At 54.6% G+C, this 19,419-nt stretch overlaps 7 protein-coding genes across 7 annotated transcripts; 4 read left to right on the plus strand and 3 right to left on the minus strand.

Annotated features, from left to right (window-relative positions):
• Nucleotides 1-461: 461 nt before the first annotated feature.
• Nucleotides 462-1,895, minus strand: CC84DRAFT_1091103 (uncharacterized protein; the record flags this gene model as incomplete). The annotated part of the gene is made up of 2 exons (XM_018174387.1): nt 462-1,124; nt 1,308-1,895. 2 exons carry the CDS (start codon nt 1,893-1,895, stop codon nt 462-464), a joined length of 1,251 nt encoding a protein of 416 aa, XP_018035766.1.
• Nucleotides 1,896-2,702: 807 nt separating this feature from the next.
• On the plus strand, nt 2,703-4,933 carry CC84DRAFT_1144731 (glutathione synthetase large chain). The gene is made up of 3 exons (XM_018176466.1): nt 2,703-3,195; nt 3,296-3,371; nt 3,421-4,933. Exons 1-3 carry the CDS (start codon nt 2,894-2,896, stop codon nt 4,600-4,602), a joined length of 1,560 nt encoding a protein of 519 aa, XP_018035767.1. The 5' UTR covers nt 2,703-2,893; the 3' UTR covers nt 4,603-4,933.
• On the minus strand, nt 4,563-5,688 carry CC84DRAFT_721556 (uncharacterized protein). The gene has a single exon (XM_018187165.1). The coding sequence runs from the start codon at nt 5,520-5,522 to the stop codon at nt 4,767-4,769; it is 756 nt and encodes a 251-aa protein (XP_018035768.1). The 5' UTR covers nt 5,523-5,688; the 3' UTR covers nt 4,563-4,766.
• Nucleotides 5,689-6,111: 423 nt separating this feature from the next.
• CC84DRAFT_721528 (uncharacterized protein) lies at nt 6,112-9,428 on the plus strand. The gene is made up of 2 exons (XM_018187164.1): nt 6,112-6,699; nt 6,746-9,428. The coding sequence occupies exons 1-2, from the start codon at nt 6,204-6,206 to the stop codon at nt 9,316-9,318; spliced, it is 3,069 nt and encodes a 1,022-aa protein (XP_018035769.1). The 5' UTR covers nt 6,112-6,203; the 3' UTR covers nt 9,319-9,428.
• An 857-nt stretch (nt 9,429-10,285) lies between these two features.
• Nucleotides 10,286-12,375, plus strand: CC84DRAFT_1205218 (uncharacterized protein; the record flags this gene model as incomplete). Its single annotated transcript, XM_018181958.1, has 3 exons — nt 10,286-10,400; nt 10,460-11,814; nt 11,864-12,375. The coding sequence occupies 3 exons, from the start codon at nt 10,286-10,288 to the stop codon at nt 12,032-12,034; spliced, it is 1,641 nt and encodes a 546-aa protein (XP_018035770.1). The 3' UTR covers nt 12,035-12,375.
• Nucleotides 12,376-15,358: 2,983 nt separating this feature from the next.
• On the minus strand, nt 15,359-17,814 carry CC84DRAFT_1144740 (vacuolar protein sorting-associated protein 45). The gene is made up of 5 exons (XM_018176467.1): nt 17,418-17,814; nt 17,298-17,362; nt 17,116-17,246; nt 16,554-17,062; nt 15,359-16,506 (listed from the first exon to the last, which is right to left on the minus strand). The coding sequence occupies exons 1-5, from the start codon at nt 17,532-17,534 to the stop codon at nt 15,574-15,576; spliced, it is 1,755 nt and encodes a 584-aa protein (XP_018035771.1). The 5' UTR covers nt 17,535-17,814; the 3' UTR covers nt 15,359-15,573.
• A 151-nt stretch (nt 17,815-17,965) lies between these two features.
• CC84DRAFT_721776 (NAD(P)-binding protein) lies at nt 17,966-19,399 on the plus strand. The gene is made up of 3 exons (XM_018187166.1): nt 17,966-18,058; nt 18,115-18,182; nt 18,288-19,399. The coding sequence occupies exons 2-3, from the start codon at nt 18,166-18,168 to the stop codon at nt 19,315-19,317; spliced, it is 1,047 nt and encodes a 348-aa protein (XP_018035772.1). The 5' UTR covers nt 17,966-18,058; nt 18,115-18,165; the 3' UTR covers nt 19,318-19,399.
• Nucleotides 19,400-19,419: the final 20 nt, after the last annotated feature.

Below are 19,419 nucleotides of genomic sequence, written 5' to 3' on the forward strand. Positions count from 1 at the left end.
TTTCAAAGCCGAACATCTTAGACGTTGTATTCTTTCCATCGTTCAATGGTGGGCACACAATCTGATCTCATGCCACCAGATCGCTCAAGTTTCCAAAATCCGTTGCTCCGTTGTCGGTTGCCGGCCCAGTGTCACGAGTGGTCCTCGGTTAACTCATTTCTCGAAGCATCGGTTAAGGCCGCTAGTCGGCCGGGGTATATAAATTGAAACCATGTGTCCATGGTGGAGCTAACGGACGCCAGGTGTACACATAATCTGACAAAGTCTGTTCACCTCATGTTGAACGGCGGGTTACTAGCTTCAATCCTTCTCGTCAAGTTCTGACTAAGACCTGATAGGAAAACATTCGTGGCGGTGAGGAAGTCTGAGGCACTGCCTCCTGTACCCCAACTATCGAGAGCGCCAATGCAGCAGCCTGTCACTTTCAGAGAGTCCCTATCTTGGCCGCTTTACTCTCTCGTTTAATCTAGAATTACAGTTTTACGCCGTGATTGCACTCGTTTCGATTGAGACTTCCTCTGTGCTGGTGGTGACTTGATAGCTTGGTCTTCGTCGTCAGATATGACGATGACCTCCTCCTTTGAAGGGGCGTGCGCATTCCGGAATGCTTCTTCGCTGAAGGTTTTATGTAGAATGTAATGTACCCAGTCGTAGAAGAGCTCAAGATCATCGGTCTGGTAAAGCTCGGTCGCCAGTTCGTGGAGTTGTTCTTCAGTGGGCAATTTGTACATATAGTTATCGGCGAACCACCAGCAGAGGAAGAAATTGGTGATGGTCCTGATCTTTGGCAGGTCTGATGGCAATACACCCAGCATCTTCTGCTCATTGTGAAATAGCATATCGATGCACGTGCTGATTTCCTTGAGGAGATTCGACTTCTTTAAGGCTCTAATCCTGTTGTGAATCATCTCACGCTCTTGGGAACCCATGTCGAGCATTACTTTCATTATGACTCTCTTACGATCCATGGTAGCAACTAGGTCTTCCATGTTCCAGCTTGAGACCGTCAAAATGGACGCTACTTCAGGCCTATTTCTGAGGGGTTGTTGCAATTGTGACCTTGAGCTTGGATTTCGTGCGACCGACGAAAGCAGGTTCCCGTTCGATTCAATCGATGAGATAATCTCGGGCTCAGGAGTGAGATTCCACAGTCGCGTGAGTGTAGGTGTTCTTGGTGTGGTTACATCTGGTGTCGCAGCCGAAATTTGGCCCACAATTAATTCAGGATCAGTTTCTGGGTGTGGTTTTCGCATCGTACCCGCAGCATTGATAGCTTTGTCCCCGGTGACCTGTTCTTCAGCGTCCACAAGCATCTCTCTGTCATCGCCATCTGAGGATTCTGAACTTGATCCCAGATCAATGACCTCAAAATGCTGCCGAGCTGGTCCTGGCGTCATATTTGCGTGCTGCTCCTCAGTACTGCCATGCTCAGATGCTGCTGGAGGTAATCCGTATATGGACAAGAACCATTTTGTGCGTTCGAGATTATGCACATGCATCTCGAGATTTCTACAGTGGTGACGGACCTGCATCTCGGAGCTCTGAGGGATCTTGCAGATCTCAGCTGCCAGAGTGTCTAGCTTGCTCTCGTATAGTTGAATATCGAATTTGTACTTTTCTACTAGTACTTCTCTGCGACCGAGAGCTTCGGCGTCCTCCCATAGACGAATTGGATCAAGAGATTGCTCGTCGGCATTAGACACCAGCTCTAAATCTTTGGCTGGAGACCATTTATTCGCGAAAGTCTCCATGCTCTCGTTGATGATTTTGATAACGGATTCCTCAGGAACCTTGCCAACCTTCCGGTGCGACTGCAGCGTACTCTGCCGGATCGCACTTTCTGCAGCGTCCAGGTCATTGTATTCAATTCCTTCTGAAGTGTCTTCATCTTCCATTGTATCACGGACATGGGTGGCTTCGTCGTCATCCTCTTCTTCCTCGTCATCACTCTGACCCCAGCTTTCTTTGTCCCACTCGACTATTTTGTCTCCGTCATCTCGGTCCCAGTGAAGAAGATGCTCGTAAGGATTCCGGCTGGAAGTCGGTGACGCAGTTACTGGTAGCGTGTACCGTTCTTCTGCGCGCTCCGCGGGCATTGCGACGATTAGTGCCGCTCTTTTCTGTCGCTTGCCGCTGTTGCGAGCCTCAGAGCCCAACGAACAGGTGTGGGTGTTTTTGGCGGCGACATTGTCCATTTTCGGGTCTTATCACCTTTTTAGCTCAGAGGGCTACCTGATATATGACAAGCCACGAGCAGCGCAGTGGCCCAGGCAGCATTCGAGAGCAAGAAGGCCAAACTGGACTCAATTCGAAAAGAAGAATGTCAAGGTGTTATGTCCTGAAAGTGAGCCAGTTACTCAGCCGAGTCCTGATTCGGTTGTTTGTCTGTGAGCTTGTCAATGGCCAGTCGGTGACTTAGATAACCGCAACTTGAAGCTGGAGGAGCGTCGCAAGGGGTGTTAATCTCTTTCCTATGATAACGCTCAGAAGCATGTATCGATACAATCTCTTCTAGATGATCAAAATCGCTCACGTGTGGAGGTTTGGTCATGTTTGTGGTTGTCGTTTGAGACGGCAAGAGTAAGCAACCGCTCTTCCACAAGTGGTCCAAGCGCAGAGGCTAAACAACCACGTGACTGCACGATAGCCTAGGTGAAACGCCCATCGGCAGGGCTCTGGGCTTGTGAATGCATCTCACGATGTGCTTTTCTGTCGTAGTTCCTTGCTGCATTTCCAGCTGCGACAGCCGACCCGAGGCGCCTTGCATTAGCTCTTTCCGATATCCGGCGCTCACAAGAGGAAATCGCTTAGCGCGGATTCGGTCATTTTACTAATTCATTCACCCCACCTACTGTACTTGTTTGCAACTTTCGAACGATAAGACATAGCTACGATGGGATCTTCTCCTCATGACAGCTATCCACCGGGGCTGTCTTCAGAAGAACAGGAGTACTTATTGACGAACTTGAAAGACTGGTCGATTGCTCATGGACTAGCCGTGCGGCCGGCTCCGTCATTCGTGCAACCGGACCAAGATCCTGCAGGAGTGCTTGCTGCTACAGCACCAGTCACTCTTTTCCCGAGTTTGTTCCCACAAAACTGCTTCGAAGACGGGTTGGCAATTCAGACAGCTTACAATGAGTTGTACTCCGCAATAGCCCGAGATGAAGATTGGCTGAAAGGCATCGTTGAAGAGTGAGTCTGGAATGCCAATCTGGATGTGTTGCTTCACTTGCTTCAATGTGGTGTTGTCCAACACCCATTTAAGGTTATTATGGGCTGACTCTGCTTGCAGACTTGTCGACATCGATGAGTTTGTGGGGAAACTTTGGCAAACCCACTTGGCAGTCAAGAAAGAGGGATACGTTCAGGTATGTCGATCGTAAGCCCATCAAATGCATGGTATCTTACCTGATGTAGGACCTCTCGCTCGGGCTATTCCGTTCAGATTATATGGTTCACACGGACCAGACCAGCGCTTCCTCCTCCGGTCTCAAACAAGTAGAGTTCAACACCATTGCCTCATCATTTGGTGGCCTGTCCTCCCAGGTATCAAGGTTGCACAAGTACCTACTTTCGATTGACGCGTATCCATCGTCTGCAACGTCTATCATCAAGGAAGAAGCCCTTCGCCAAAGCAAGTCAGCTTCTTCCCTAGCCCAAGGCCTTGCTGCAGCGCACAGGGCGTATGGACCTTCAAAGACCGGGCGTTCCCTATGCGTACTGTTCGTGGTTCAGAATCCCGAGAGGAACGTGTTCGATCAGAGGCATCTCGAGTATGCACTGTTCGAAGAAAACGACGTACGCGCTTTCCGATTGCCATTCGAACAAACGTTGTTGCACACGAAATTGGACCAAGAACGTACACTGCTTTACACGCCCCCCAGCTCACCTTCCACAACTTATGAAGTCACTACCATCTATTTCCGAGCCGGCTACTCGCCGGACGACTACCCAGAGGAGAAAGAGTGGGATGCACGGCTTCATCTGGAGAAGAGCAGAGCAATCAAGTGCCCGAGTGTGCTGACGCACCTTGCTGGATGCAAGAAGGTCCAGCAAGTCCTTGCGACCCCGCATTCTCCGCACTTGAAGCGGTTTCTGCCGGACGACAAGGTGGCTTCGAAGGTGCTCTCAACGTTTGCACCGATATATCCGCTTGACGATACTGAGGCGGGGCAAGAAGCCAAGAAGCTGGCTCAAAACGCAGAATCTGCGTCCCGATATGTACTGAAACCGCAACGCGAGGGTGGAGGAAACAATGTCTACCGAAAGGCTATTCCTGCTTTCCTCGAGAAACTCCCGCAGACACATTGGCCAGCGTACATTCTGATGGAAATGATAGAGCCGCCTCCGCTGACGAACGCCATCTTTCGGAACGGGGAGTTACAGCGGGGTGGTGTGATCGGGGAACTGGGGGTATATGGCGTGTGCTTATGGCGAAATGGGGCCGATAACAAGGACGCGGGCCAGATCTTAGCAAATTGGGAAGCTGGATATCTTCTTCGAACCAAAGGCGATCAAAGCGAAGAGGGAGGTGTGGCTGCAGGGTTCGGAGCGGTCGACAGCGTCTGTTTGGTTGCTAGCGGCTCGCCCGGTGCATGAGGGCTGCTGCTACGGAGTCCTTTCCTGAGCCTTTGACGTAGAGAGGGAATGACGGAATCCCCGGCCAGTATTCGATCGAAAGTGTAACATGGTGCTCACGTCTAAAGCAACGTCTAAGGCGTGCAACGGTCGGAAAAGTTCGTAGTTCTGTCCACCGCATCGAGCTATGCATGAGCTAGGAGTCGTGTTACAGAAGCATTTGTTTTACTGCCCTCTCGGGATGGTCGACTGAAACAACTGACAACGCAGAATGCCGTCTCACTATGCATGCAGCAAGCAATGGGTGGAAGTGAGATCGATCTACTAACTACGAGAACCACCTCTACGGTCCGTGAGTAGGTTTGAGTCAACGGGATCGTAGAACCCAAAAAAGTTATATACGCGAAGTCGCTTCTTTGGCGCATGGATGTGGAAGCACAGAGCAGGATCTCCGGCATCGCGTCGATCATAAGGTCCGCTCCCGAGCGACCAACGTCAACTCGGCTGCACACCTTCTTGGTTCGCAATGACACCACTTCTCCCCAACCCGTCATCTTTTGATATTTGCTTTCCCGGTGAAACGTCTGCGCAGCACCGCCTCCTGAGGTGGTTCCACCACGGCTTCTCCACGGAGGGGAGGGCTTTATGCAGGGCTTGGGCACCCTCATGCACGGCTCCCAAAAGCACTCTTCCGGAACGCGCCAGCGGGATGGGCGCAAATCCCAGCGAATCATGCAGCCCATAGCAGGAATAGCGCAATGCGCCGGTTCCCTGATTGGCCCTTGGCTAATGACTTTTCGCGTGTTTCGCGACGCGTCCTTCATCAACTTCCAACTTTCAGGCTGGCACTTCATGCAGTCTGCTCCGAGGGGAACCTGTCGTTCATGGCGCCACGCTTTCGGCTCAGCCACGGTGACTGACAGGTGCTCGCGCTCTGGCATTCATCGCGCTGAAAGAGGTGACCAGTCGTAGCTGCGGGCGCATCGGATGCGACTTGCCATGGCCCCTCCCTTTTGACTCTGCGCGAAGCCGAAACCATTGGCTGACCAACTTCTTCGTGTCTAACAAGGCACAGCTGAAGATTTGGCGCGAAAAAGACGATCAAAGGTGGCTTGGTCCAATTTCGCAAGGCTCCAGACCATACTCCAGGTAGCGTAGGCGCGTCCTAATTCGATACAACCGTTTGACGGCGTAGCGCTTTGGGACGAGAACTCATGAATCGGTCTCTGACTCTCTGCAACTTCGACGGCCCAAGCTCCCTGTAGGTTCCCGCTCACTGAGCTCTGCCAATTGATGGCCCGCTCGTACATGTGGACTTTATCGGCGATAGGTATCCCTGCCCTCTCATCCTTAACTTTGAGCTTTCCTGCAGCTGCACTTCTGCACCTCTCCTGCGACCAGTTCCACAGACTGGCTGCGTGTCTTTGCCGGCGTCCATTCCTTTGACACCAAGTAATAATTACCTCACCGTCCTTACCATCCGTTCTCTTCCTTTCGTCACTCCTTCACAGTGTCCGTCGAGCCTTCCGCGATCGCATCCGCGCCTTCCCACCTTTCAGCACACTTCTAGCATCTCAGCAACATCGACTCGCATGGCCATTGTCGATTAAACGCATCTCGCCATGCGCTCCTTTCGAATTCTTCTAATTATAATCGCGCTTCTCGTCTGCCTTCACACGGTCATAGCAGCTCCCCGCTTCCCATTGGCGCGTCGACAGGATGGCAGTGAACCTACCTCTGTCATCACCACGACATCTGATCCCGAACGATCATCCTCTACATCTCGTCCTCGTGAGTCGTCTGTCTCGCAATCAGCATTCAACCATCAGTCAACAACTGGGGAACCTGCCTCCCGCTCTTCGATAATCGCGACTTCCACCTCAGTCTCAGCATCGCCAAGCGCGACCGCGATCTCCACGGGCTCGCTTACCAATGGAACCGATTCAGGCAATGTCTCAGAAGACCCTCTTCCACTTCATCCAAAAATCACCCCAGCTCTCGGATTGATTGGCGCAATACTCTTAATTTCAGGCGCCCTGTATGCCGTCGTCGGCATCAAGAACAAATGGATCTATGTCTTCGGCTCCGCAGCATACCTGGCCTCGCTCGCCGTGACTGGTAAGTGTATATAGCTTCTATATCGACTCAAACTAATACAATCTAGTGCTGATCATTTACCTTATGAGTCCCCCAGTCTCAAACGCTGTTCAAGGGGCATTCTTCGTCGCAGCGTTCGTCACAGGAATGCTTTTTGGAGGGCTAGCGTTGATCTTCACCGACCTCACCGAAGGATTGGGATGCCTTCTCGGAGGTTTCTGTGTCAGCATGTGGTTCCTGTCATTAAAAGAGGGGGGAGTGATTACTTCGACTACCGGCCGGGCCATCTTCATCGGCTGTATGAGCGTAGCAGGCTACTCCCTGTCATTCTCACATTACACACGGACATACGGGCTAATCGGCGCGATATCATTCTCTGGCGCTACGATCGCGATGTTGGGTGTCGACTGCTTCAGCCGTGCAGGCTGGAAGGAGTTCTGGCTATTTCTCTGGAACCTCAATCCTGACGTCTTCCCTCTCAACACTACTACGTACCCACTGACGAAAGGGCTCAAGGCCGAACTAGCAGGCGTCGTTATCCTTACAGTTTTCGGTGTTATATCACAGCTTCGCCTGTGGAGACTCGTCCAAGAGCGCCGAGCCAAGAGAGAAGAGCAAGAACAAGAACAGGCACAGAGCCAAAGACTACACGAGGCAGAACTTGGCCGGGAGATCGAAGACAAATTCCAGAAGGAACGCCGTGAATGGGAGGCTACGTATGGGGAGACAGGTGCGCCAGGCTCCAGTGGCGAGTCTGGTTCTGCCTCAAGTCTGAACGAGAAGGACTACCCCGCAACCGCTTATGATTCAAAGGTGGACCTGGCAGAGTCCGAGAAGAAGCAGGCCGTTGTGGCTGTTGCATCATTGCACGAAGATGATGAGATCCGACCAGTCGATGCAACGGGAGCACCTGTCGCTCGGTCCACTGATATCAGTCGTTCCAACAGCGCGCGGCCGTCTTCGGAGGCAGTTACTTCTTCGCGCGTGTCTCGAACTGTCTCCGTCACAGGTTCACTCAAGCCATCATCTTCTCCCCCTCCACCTCCCGTCGTTATACCCCTCCCATTCAAGATTCCGCAGGAAGACGATGCAATGTCACATACTTCGGACAATGCCTCCGTATCTGCCTTGCCGGATACTGAAGTGGAAACGCCGTTAGCAGATGAACCATCAATATCTCGTCGCGCATCCGGGAAACCGACAATGAAGCGCATGTCGACAGCTAGATCATCAGTCGATGGTTTTCAAGCGGAGGATGTAGTGATGCTTTCGCAGATTGAGGATGACCGCAGATCTTCTGTTGCGGCTACATTGGACGAAGAGGATAGGATATCCTTACCACAGTTATCCCGGCCTTCGTCATTTGTGAATGATGATAGCAAGACGGAGGATCCAACAATCTACATGTCGAGCTTGAAGTTGAACGATCAAGGCGAAGTAGGAGATAGCAACCGTCTTGCTCTTGGGGAAGATCCAGCAATATCCTCTAGCACTCCGACAATCGACGTACAATCCGCGGAGTCACTGGACGAGGGATCAAACACTTATGGATCGGCGTCTTCGCTTTCTCAGAGTGGCCCCTGCCAGTCCCTTACCGTCAGCACTGACCCGAAACACGACGTTGCAGGATCGGAAATCCACTCTCCTCGAAGTCCTCGTCTACGACACGACACTCTGGTCAAAGAGGACAGCGAAAAGTCTGCTTCAGCGCAATCTGGTGTCGAAGACCTTCCGAATGTACTGCGACCTCGTCTCTCTAAGGTCGCACAATCCTACCGGACTAACGAATGGGCGAAGCATCTCGAAGTCGCCGACAAACCAGAAGTTGACGATATTTCCGAGCCAAGCTCGCCTGGCGCCCAGCTTGACCATGAGCAACCCGCTCCAGTGAGCGAAGGCATCGCACAGCCGTTTGCAGTAGCTAAACGAGCCTCGAAGCGAATATCTAGCGATAGCAACGTACACAGGAAGAACGCTTTCATGCAGATCAACTCAAACTCGGCAAGGCAGTCTCAAAGTGAAGTTCCGGCAGCAATATCGCAACAGCCCTTGGGGGAACTTGGAAGGCGGGTCTCGTCTGTTCCCATCCAAGCCCCCAGCAAGACGCAGACTCTGATGGGTCACCGCGAGTCGCTGATGCGTAACCGTGTATCCACGCAGAACTTTAACCAGCATATCAGCTCATCCAGTGACTTGACAGCGACAGCCGACGAGGACATGACGCTGGCACAACGAAAGCGCGTGCTGAAGCACCAGAAGCCCCCTTCGGCGGCGCAGAAGTGGAAGAAGAGCAGCTGGGCAGTTGGTCCTCCCGTGGAGAATTTCGATTCTCATCAGCCGAAGAGGACGGTCGGGTCGGGCTCGGACCAGAGACGGGAGGAGCTACTTGCGGGATGGAGAGGGTCGATTCAAGCGACCGGTACCGGTGTGCCTTTGCAGAATGCAGCGAGTCGAGAAGAGCAGCAGCGGGCGGCCATGATGAACGCGAAGAGACAAAAGGAGATGGAGCAGCAGCAGCAGGCTGCGATGGCGCATCATCGAGAGTCGATGAGACACAACATGATGAGGAGCAACGAGATGCTTGACGTACACCGCGAAGCGATGCGACGCATGCAGGCGGCCGCCAACAAAACGGCGTAGACATGGCACTCTTATACGCGGAGGTGCACCAGCACGCAGGCAATCTCGCACCCTTGGTCTTATGCCAGCGGACCTACTGTACAAAGTTCTAGCGGCGGTCGGGGCTCACGACGGATATAGGATGGGAAGACACGATACCCTACACGGATCAGCAGGCAGTTTCTGGGGCTCGGAGGTATAAGGGGCGCTTTCTGACTCCAGCACACGGACTTTGTTGTGTATGCACATGGCTGATGGAATACATGACGGGCTATGGACGGCGAGCACTTTTCTTCGATGGGCTACGGATGGCACGAGCTCTAAAAGCACATCTTACCATGACATGTATACCTTGCTTTGTTACGCACACCTACTGCATGCAGCGGCAGCGACGGGATACTATGGATATCTGCGTCGTGTAATTACGTAGCACACTAATGGATGGCTTGTTGGAGACGATTCTTGGCCAAAGTGGTAGTGATTTCCATGCTGTGCACACCTGAGATAGGTGTAGGAGTACAGTAGCTGCTGTACACGAGGCAGATTCATTTTGTTGCATGCCTCGGACGTGAGGCCAGGGCCGGCTTCTTGGGTAATGGCAATGTGGAAATGGGCACAGCCAGAAAGGATGATGCTCGCAGGGGCACTAGTCATTTCACAACACGGACGACGGCGGCAGCGCAGGGGTGGGTGTCGAGCATAAAGGTGGAGGAAATTAGGCACAAGATTCGATAGACAGTCGGAGGGCGATGCGCAAGCGATCCGTCAGGACGGTGCTGGGTTGGGCCCAAAGCGGATGAGGCGTTCCTGGAGGGTAGCGCGACGTTGGAGGCGGCCAGGAACCGGTACGTCTTTGCTAGCGAAACGTCAGCGTGGGCGTCTGGGCTGGGCTGGCGAGGCGTGGCGAGGAGGGGGAATGGTGGGCACATGCAGGGCGGAAGCAGGTACGGGTTCGGGGCGGCCAATTGGGGGTCATGGGCGGAGAGGGATGGCATGCCGTGGCAGCGATGGTCACGATGGCCTTTGGGGCGCCGTGGCAGGCAGGGCTCGCACGAGCATCGGCGAGGACGTCGGAGCGCGAGGCATGATGCACGGAGGCCTTGGTGGGTCAAGATGCGTCGATGACGGCAGGGCAGGGCTGCCACTGCCCAATCTGTGCCAGAGTTTGTTTCGTCTGCTGGCCTGCCCCGGGGTGGACGTGGACAGAGCCTCGCTGTGGCTTTCCGCGCTCTGCCATTGCATTGCGCATGCACACACGCCGCGCCCGTCCCTCGCTGGCCCCGCCACGCTGCACGGAACAGACAGGACAGACCGCGCAGAACAGATATTGCCCGTCTGCCGCGCTCTCGCCGGCGGTCGTGTGCTGCGTGTTTCCCTCTGCGTCGCTCTCATGCCTGTCCTGCCCGCCCAGACCACCACGCCCGCCGGAGCACCTGCACGCTTCGCCGCCGACCCCTTCGCTGGCGCGGCCCAGAATCCTCACCACCAAACACAACGGCGTCCCACGACCCTCCCGCTGCTGCAGCGCTGCCAGCCCGCTGGTCCCTAACCAACCGCCTCTTCGGCCTCCGCTCGCTGCACGCGTCGCCGCCCCGCCCGCCCGCCTCGCGCCTCTGGAACCCCGTCAACTCGTCCCCCCGGGCCCTCGCAGTGCAGCAGCAGCAGCAGCAGCAGCACCCGCCCACCCGCGACGAGCCAAACCTGCCCGTGCAACGCCAGCCCGACACGCGCGACGAGTATCCGCTGCTGACGCTGCCGGAGCAGCGCCTGAGCCGCCAGAGCCCTGCGCCGTCCTCCCTCGCCGTCCAACGTTCCACGGGCCCCGACAGCAGTCGCAGTCGCACCAGCATCGCCCTGCCGCGTGACCGCAGGAGCCTGCGCATCGACTCGCAGCCACAGTCGCCCATCATGGCCCTGGAGCACGACCAAGCCCCTGCAGACGCACCCCAGGCCGCCATTCCCGGCGGCCGCCCCGGCGACTTGGAGGCTGGCGCGCCCATGTCCAAGCAGCCCACCCGCGCCTCGCTGCCCTCGCGCCCCAATTCCATGCATTCCCACGAGCACGGCGACCAAGACGACGCCTCCGAGTTTCCCTGGGGCCCTTCGCACCCGTGCTTCCCCCACTCGAACCCACACGTGCCGCTCAACTCGCCCCTGTACGACACTACCCGCATCATCCGGATAAAGCGCGACTGGATGGTCAAGGGCGACCTGGCTCCCACCTACGCTAACCTCTATCCTGAAATCCTGGACCCGCTCATCTCAGAGGAGGATTTCAGGAAAATTGTCCAGCGCATCAACGACAGTCTGGTGGAAGCATTCGACCCCTTCACCTTCAGGGCGTGGCTGGACGCCGTCATGGGAGTGGCTACCTTTTGGCTGTGGGACGACGCGGGGCTTACCAAGGTCAAGCGGAAGCTGGCCGAGCTCGAGGACTGGATTGAGAATTGGAACAAAAACTTCGGGGAGAATGAGGGTGTGAGGATCATTCCTCTGCGGCGGACGGGATACCTGACAGTGCGTACCACAACTTTGACACGGCATTGCACATGCTAACACAGCCCAGCTTGACATTCAAATCCCAGACCCTCACCTTGGGCCCGACAACAGTACCGCCTCGCGCCCAAATACCCACGGCGACAGCTTCCAGAACAGCGCCCAACCAGGGCAAACCTTCCCCACCACGCCCACCTTCCAGGTGCACGCCTCCTCCTCTCCTATCATCGCCGAGAGCTAACACCTTCGGGGCGTTTTCTCCAACATCATTCTCTTTTCCTTTTACCATCCGTCCCTTGCGATCATCGTTTGGCGTCCCGGCATTCTGTTTCCCGTCGTTTCAATCGTAGTCCAGTACCCAGGGAGAAGAGCAGTGCACAGCATGGCAACTCTCACGTTTAGACACCGCTGCCGCGAGGCATGGCATAATCGCTTATTTCATTTTGTTAGATTACGGAGAGGGGAAGTGTGCGTTTGATTGTCAGATACCCAATACGTTGCTTTAGCATATCATACTTGCATACAGCATCTCTACGTATAATACAAGCGGCGGCCGGCTGAGGCTGGCTGCAGTATCTTCAGAATGGCTGTTGGCTTTACTTTGGTGACCGAGTGCTTGAGGTTGTTTGTACTATTGCAGCGCCGAGGCAGGCGTCCCAATGACGCCTACACTTTTCCCTCTTCTACAGCAGACTCTTCATGCTACGCTGTGGCATGACGTGCCCGTCCTCCGTCTCGTTTTGTCTTCCCCTGCGTCGCAGCCCTGCGGTGCCCTGACTCGCACTGACTCGCGTTTCATGCAACCCCCCACCCATGATCTTCCATCGCTGTTCCCGCGCATTGCATGATCTGATCACCCAGACGCATGGAAGCGCTAGCCTCCTTGGAGAAGGACAGGCGGGATGGTCCCGCTGCCGCGCTGTGGGGGTGGGTTCTGCGTCAGCTGCAGACAGGCAGTACAACCTTGGATTTCCCTACAGGAAACAGACGACCACTCGACGGGATGATCTGGCTCTGGGCTCGCTGGGAGAGGAGGACTGTCTCTTGTTCTCCGAGGTGGGTGAGGCAAATACAGTAGAGCTGCGTCGTGAGACCAGTCAGTGACAAAGTAAAGGTAGTCACAATAGTAGCAGAGCTGTCCGACAGTAGGACAAGAAGCGTTGAAGCTTGATCTTTTTGGTCTCCGGCTGCATCGCATACAGAGCGCCCTATGTCTGGGAGGAAGCACTTTGTCTGCGTCGACTCGGACGACTCGTTCGTCGACCAGCCAAACCCCGGGGACAGCTCCTCAACGGCATTGGCATCAACGACGACGACCACCAGCCAGACGCTACCGACCGCAGTCCCGGCGATGCCGGCATTTGCGGTTCCTATCCTGCTATGACGACTGGTTCCACGTACGATGTTGTGCCATGCGCGCGGTCGGAGCGGTTAGTCGTGCACGCTTGGAGGATGCGAGGAAGCAATGGGAGGGGAACAAGGACGGGCAAACAGGCCAAGCGTCTGACCATGAGGCCGGGCGTAGAAGACTTCAAACACCGAGTACCCTTCACTCTCATCTTCAAAGCACGTATCCTTGTCCTGTACAACCAGCTCTTGCTCAGACAGATAGTAGCATACTATGAGTTACAAGAATAAGTCACTGCTCTCATTGGCACGCATGTACCCCTCTTCTCCGTGTACGAGTGTGTCTGTTCGCTCAAGGTCAGGAGCATATTTGAAAAGCATTGCCATCTGCACACAGTCAGCACCAGTGCCCTCATCCGAATCCACGTGCGCTGGCTTCCCCGAAAGTTGACTTGAAAATTGCCGCAGTGGCGCAGAGCATGCACAGTCTCGTCTCACCAAGATGGACGGCGCTCCCGTGCGCCGTCTGACGAGTGGAGTGTACAGCCTAGTCTGATCCTATCTGCATGATACGAACCACGGTACGTGCCTATTGCGCCTCATCCCACGGAGATTTCCTTCAAATGCCGTGTACGGTCGTCGCACGCATTACCATCACGCCCTCGCGAGTCGTAGAATCCAAGGGAATTTTCCGAACCAGATCGGCCGTGATAGTCATTGTGTCTCTGGATACAAAAAGGCCACAGGCAACTTCAACAAGCATAACGACACGCAAACCACCACTTCACGAGTTCCATGGCCAAGACAGCACGGTCTCGTCAGTCCTTCGAAACCATTGCTCCGCCCGCAGTACTTCGATGGAATCGCGTATGAAATCTCACCTCGACAAGGTCTCGTCTTGACTACACCACCAACCTGCCCTTCCACACCACCTAGCCCCCTACTGCAGCTGGTAGTAGTACTCGCTCCTCCCCCCACTCCCCGGCATCCCCGCCCCACTCCACTTCGTCACCACGCCCACGACCTTGCCCGCCGCTAACGTCTTCCCCGCCTGGACACCCAGCGTCACATTCATGTTCCCCTTGTCGTCAATCTCGCTGCTCACGATGCTGAACCACCTCGGCGACGCATCAACCCTGAAGGTGCTGTTCGCCGGCGTCGGCGGGTCGTTGGTCTGGTCGTCGTACGGAATCTTCTGGCTGAAGACGGGCAGGGTGCTGCCGGCGGTGGCTTTGAGGAGTTTGGCGCTCGGCCGCGATTTCTGGATCGTTGCCCAATCGTACGTGTCGTCGGCCGAGGGTTTGACGTCGGCTGGAGCTGCGGTGCCGGCGCGGATGACGACCGAGGGGCCGGACATTTGGGGAGCTGGTGGAGAGTGGTGGCGGGAGATGGGATGAGAGTTGATTGAAGAGGAAGATGCTGGTGGACTTGATCGCGGCCGAGAGTGCAAGTTCTTTGATGTGTGCAGTATGTAGATACCTGGAAAATTGAAGAGGATCTTGGCTGCCTTTATATCTCTCGCGAGATTAAGGCGATGAGAGTTAGCACACCCTTACCAGCCTTTTCATTTTGCTTCTATGATCTCGCATGCGACCGTCTTTGCGGGGTACGTGTTCAGCTTCTTAGAGCGTCATAGAACAGTCGAGATGCTACACCTCAGCTGAGGTATTGGCGAATCTTTGTCGCTGTAAGTTCTACCACTTGCGCCTACATATGCATTTTGTCATTTGGGGTACCGAAGATACATGTCTTCCAATAGACTCCCGACGGAGGACTTACCGTGGGATACTGTATCTTGTTCACGTCTAAGCTGAAACGCTTCATGAGCTGGTGTGCGCCACAGGAAGTGACTGTTCAGCTGGCCCCGACCCTACCTCAAGCAGTGCCTCTTATCGGACTAGAGTAACAACTCGCCCATTGCGTGCCCACTCTAGTCGCACAAACTCAGCTCGATTGCTCGAACATGTTCAAGGCTCCAAGGGTAGACCTGGTGGCGTGCGGGGAAGCTGCAGTGTGAGCGCAGCCAATGTCCCAGCACACTGCTAGCCACAAACCGACAATCGTATGGGTTGCTTGTAAAATCGAATGGCTGGGAACATGGTAAGCCATCGATCCAGGGCACGTGCATCGTAGCGTGAGGTAGACCATCACCAGCCATCAGCATTTCGATGCCCAACAACAGAGGGGCACAGCTAGCCACCATATACGTAGACTTTTAGTTGGATTGCTGGTATTGCCTATCATAATGCGCAAACTATGACCGCGTTCTTCTACAAGATGTAAGCTCAAGCACCAACGCCTGCTACGCCTGCTACGCCTGCTACGCCTGCTACGCCTGACACCTAACTGCATGCCGTCTAAGAATCCACCCAAGTTGTCCGGACAACGCGTAAGACATGCGAGTACTGTCCCGGCTCCCACGAACGGTCGATTTCATCGTCTTGTTCGACCAGCCGCGGGGTCCGGCTCTGGCCAGAATTCGGCGATCTCCTCTAAGAAGGACGAGCTGTTGTGCACCGTTGTGCCACCCAAGACTACTCTGACTCCAGGTGAGCTTGCATTGACTTGCGCGACCATCTTCGCTTCCTCGTATGTCGTTCCGCCCACCATGAAGATGATGATGTCCTGAGGCTTATCTTTGGTGGATCCGCCACCTTCGACAAACGGATAAACCTGTGTGTTTAGCCGTCCCTTGATGAGCTCCTGCAGTGTTGCTTCTAATCGCGGTGAATGCTGGGTATATACGTTCTCAACGCCCTTCAAGCCCTTTAGTCGATCGCGAGCACCACCAAAGAATGAGCCTGGCTGGAAGAGCTCAGGGATACCACCGGCAACATTAGTAGCCTGTAGGGAGTTGTGATACGCTAATAGCTTCTTGACGAGACTAATGCGGTGCCGGGAAACACCACCGGCGACCTCGAGCAGATCCAGCAACATCGGTGTAGAGTTGGAGGAGTGCTTCGAGTACCGCAGAGCGTATATGGCTGTGAGTCGTAGCTTGTTATCTGCGGGAATCTTTGGATCTTGTATGAGGCGTTGAAGAGACTTTACATCGCTGGAGTGGTTATCCGTGCAAGCTAAACTCTGTTCCAGCTCGCTCACTTCCAGAAGGTTATCCTCTCCCACTCTTCGACTGAGCTCTCCAACCAGAGTCACATGTTTTGTGACGTTGCCTGACAGTTTGCGGAATTCCGGGAAGTCCTCGATGAATCGCTTCATGTCCGCGATCGAATCGAGCTTTTGTGAGCCTTGCTGTTTGGACGCGAACTGCTCAACGTATTCTTTGGCATTCTGACCGAGATCACCAAAGTTGAGGTACATGTTCTTCTTGAAGAATGGATCTTGATCTTGCGAAAGAGTAATTTCCTGATGGCAAATTAGTGTGTCATACCAGGCACGCAAAGGTGGCGTACCTTGAGCTCAGGCCGTATGTCTGGCACATCGCGCAAGTCGACCCTACCATTGTTGATGCCAAGCAGCTCATGCACCATTGCCTGATATGTCCATTGGGTCAACAGCGGCGTGACGGGGTCGTCTCTCCGATCTACGATCAGTAGTATTGGGGGTGTGTCGGTTTTCCGGAAATCGAACAACTGCTCCTCCTGTGTCATATTGTATCGCACCTCAGTTGCCAGTTTCCTAGCCAGAGGACTGTTCTTCTGAAAGCGGATCAAGGCCTTCTTTTTCAAAGCAAGGAGCAATGCCAAAACACCCTCGGTCGATCGCTGCAGAGACTCTGCATTCCACGTGTCCGGATTCGCGCTCCATATCCTGTGCTGCGGGAATCCCAGACTCAGCGACATGAGGTCGGGGTTTATGACAAGGAAGTCGGCGAAGTATTCCTGCACGGCGCGGACGACTTCGTGGTCGTCGGCTTCTGCGAGTCGCTCGAGGGATGATTTCTTGATGATGTTGCTGAAGTCTGCGCCCAGTCAGCGTGGCGCTCCACATGGCGTATCCTTTGCGCCAGCTCACATATGTGATACTCCCCGTACTTGGGGTCCCGCAGCTCCTCGATCAAGCTTTGTATAGACTCGGGCGACGGTCGCACGAAGCACAGGCAGCGAAGATGACGCATCTTCTCTCTGGCCTGATTGTCGACTCGACTGTAGGTCTAGGGTCAGGATTCGCCCAGGGAGGGGTTGTGGGGCGCGTACTCGGTGAGGTAGACCTCATGGTTCAAAAGGGCGGATTGGGTTGTCGCAGTAGAGACGATCGAAACCTGGACCAGGTTAGCACATGCACATGCAACTCATAGGCGGAGCAGACAGACCTACCGTGTTGTTGTCCAGCAGGAGTATCTTCATCTTCGCGGCCGAGGTGCCTGCCGCAGCGCTGTCTCCGGCAGACACCATCTTCGTGATGTAGCCGGAGACGGCCTGTACAATGTCCATGACGGCGTCCGTGAAGGCGGGCTACTCTGAGGTGCAGCAAAGGGTCGACTGTCGGAGTTGGCTCGGTGCTGGCAGCTCCATCCCCAGTCGCAACTGCTTTGACGTAGCTTGAGCTTCAATTCCGCTTAGTCAGCCAACATTCGTCCATTCCCATCCCTGCACAACCAATCTCACGGGGACGGATTACAACGCAAACCCCGCGCCTAGAGACGGCCGCTCGAAGACTGGCATTGTATCTGGCGCGGATGCTCGGGGTGCATGTATCCTCATTGGGTGTTGACTCCATGCGACAACGATGGCGTCAGTCATACGAGACCCCACGGCAGACTAAAAGCTACCCCGATTCCGTGCCTCTCTTCGGATTGTTCTTCTTGCAACGGAATTTCCTGCACCTTCCATTGACCTCGTGGGTCAATTTCTAATCATACTCCGAATCTCGACCGAAATCATTGCTCGCACGGGAACTACTGCCTGAGCTTGTTCCCACGCAACGGCTGCCTCCCATCCTACCGGCCTCTTGCACAGTGAGCATATAAACCCACTCGTTTCATTCTTGGGAACTTCAGACATACACAGAGAGCCTTCCACCTCTGCTACACCTCAATCGACGGTAATTCTAGGCCTTTGCAATATGACCAAACTTTTCATGTGAGTACCGCGGCAGCAAGCTCTCTTCATGAAGCCTCGAACATTGCCTTGCTTTGAAGCAGTCCAATCGAACATGTACTTCTTCGCCTTCTAATGCTTCTACAGCACTGGAGCTACAGGCTATATCGGAGGAGATGCCTTCTACGCCATCGCCCACGCCTACCCTGACCTCGAAATTACAGCACTGGTCCGCAACTCCGACAAAGGTGCGAAGGTCGCATCTCAATACCCGAAAGTCAGACTTGTGTACGGCGACCTGGACAGCGCAGAACTACTCACCAGCGAAGCCGCCAATGCCGACGTCGTTGTGCACACCGCCAATGCAGACCACCCTGGTGCCGCAAATGCGCTGATTGCAGGCCTAGCCCAGAAGCAATCGCCAGGTTATCTGATCCACACATCCGGCACTGGAATCTTAGCTACCTCAACCTCAGACACAAAGTCGCACGGCGAGCAAAGCTCTCACGTGTACAATGACTGGGACGGTATCAAGGAGGTCACCTCGCTTCCTGATCACTACGAGCACCGCAATGTCGACAAAATCATTCTCGCTGCTGCGGAGAAGAACCCAGGGAAAATTTTCACCGCCATCGTCTGTCCGCCGGCCATCTCCGGTCCTGGTCGTGGCCCCGACAACCAGCGCAGCGTGCAAGCGTACGAGCTCACTAAAGCCACGCTCAAGCGCGGGAAGGGGTTCCAAGTCAATGCTGGACAGAACATCTGGCACCATGTCCATGTGCAAGATCTTTCCAATGTATTTCTCGGTCTCGTGACCGCGGCCTTGCAACCCGGCGGCGGCAAAGCTACGTGGAACGAGGAAGGCTACTATTTCGCGGAAGCAGGCAGCTTCCTTTGGGGTGACATTTCACGCAAGATCGCGACGATCGCGAAGGATAAGAAGCTCATCGACACTGAGGAGATTGACAGCCTTTCTGTTGAGGAGACCAACAAATTAGTCAAGGCAGGCGGGTACTTGCTTGGTACGAACTCGCGGGCTGATGCTGTGAGAGCAAAGAAGCTGCTCGGCTGGACGCCCAAACAGAAGAGTCTGGAAGATCTGCTGCCTGAAATTGTTGAGGGGGAGGCGAAGGGCTTGGGTTTGATCAAGGGTCATGCAGAGAAAGCAGGCGCTTGAAAGTGCTGCATGTACTCGAGCCTACGAGACTTGCTTGATTGGCCGCAGTCTTGTCGGCCTTGAAAGGTCCAACAATCTAGCAAATTCTCTTTTGTGGAATAT

Source organism: Paraphaeosphaeria sporulosa (genome assembly GCF_001642045.1).
Source record: "Paraphaeosphaeria sporulosa strain AP3s5-JAC2a unplaced genomic scaffold CC84scaffold_5, whole genome shotgun sequence".
Classification (NCBI taxonomy): domain Eukaryota; kingdom Fungi; phylum Ascomycota; class Dothideomycetes; order Pleosporales; family Didymosphaeriaceae; genus Paraphaeosphaeria; species Paraphaeosphaeria sporulosa.

What these genes read in the sequence shown, in the direction of transcription:
- CC84DRAFT_721528 (XM_018187164.1), top strand. Translation starts at nt 6,204, where the DNA reads ATGCGCTCCTTTCGAATTCTTCTAATTATAATCGCGCTTCTCGTCTGC. An exon ending in GGCCTCGCTCGCCGTGACTG is followed by an intron (nt 6,700 to 6,745) that starts GTAAGTGTATAT and finishes AATACAATCTAG; the next exon opens with TGCTGATCATTTACCTTATG.
- CC84DRAFT_1144731 (XM_018176466.1), top strand. Translation starts at nt 2,894, where the DNA reads ATGGGATCTTCTCCTCATGACAGCTATCCACCGGGGCTGTCTTCAGAA. An exon ending in CTGAAAGGCATCGTTGAAGA is followed by an intron (nt 3,196 to 3,295) that starts GTGAGTCTGGAA and finishes CTCTGCTTGCAG; the next exon opens with ACTTGTCGACATCGATGAGT. An exon ending in AGAAAGAGGGATACGTTCAG is followed by an intron (nt 3,372 to 3,420) that starts GTATGTCGATCG and finishes TACCTGATGTAG; the next exon opens with GACCTCTCGCTCGGGCTATT.
- CC84DRAFT_1144740 (XM_018176467.1), bottom strand. Translation starts at nt 17,534, where the DNA reads ATGGACATTGTACAGGCCGTCTCCGGCTACATCACGAAGATGGTGTCT. An exon ending in TCCTGCTGGACAACAACACG is followed by an intron (nt 17,363 to 17,417) that starts GTAGGTCTGTCT and finishes AACCTGGTCCAG; the next exon opens with GTTTCGATCGTCTCTACTGC. An exon ending in ACATACGGCCTGAGCTCAAG is followed by an intron (nt 16,507 to 16,553) that starts GTACGCCACCTT and finishes ATTTGCCATCAG; the next exon opens with GAAATTACTCTTTCGCAAGA.
- CC84DRAFT_721556 (XM_018187165.1), bottom strand. Translation starts at nt 5,522, where the DNA reads ATGCCAGAGCGCGAGCACCTGTCAGTCACCGTGGCTGAGCCGAAAGCG.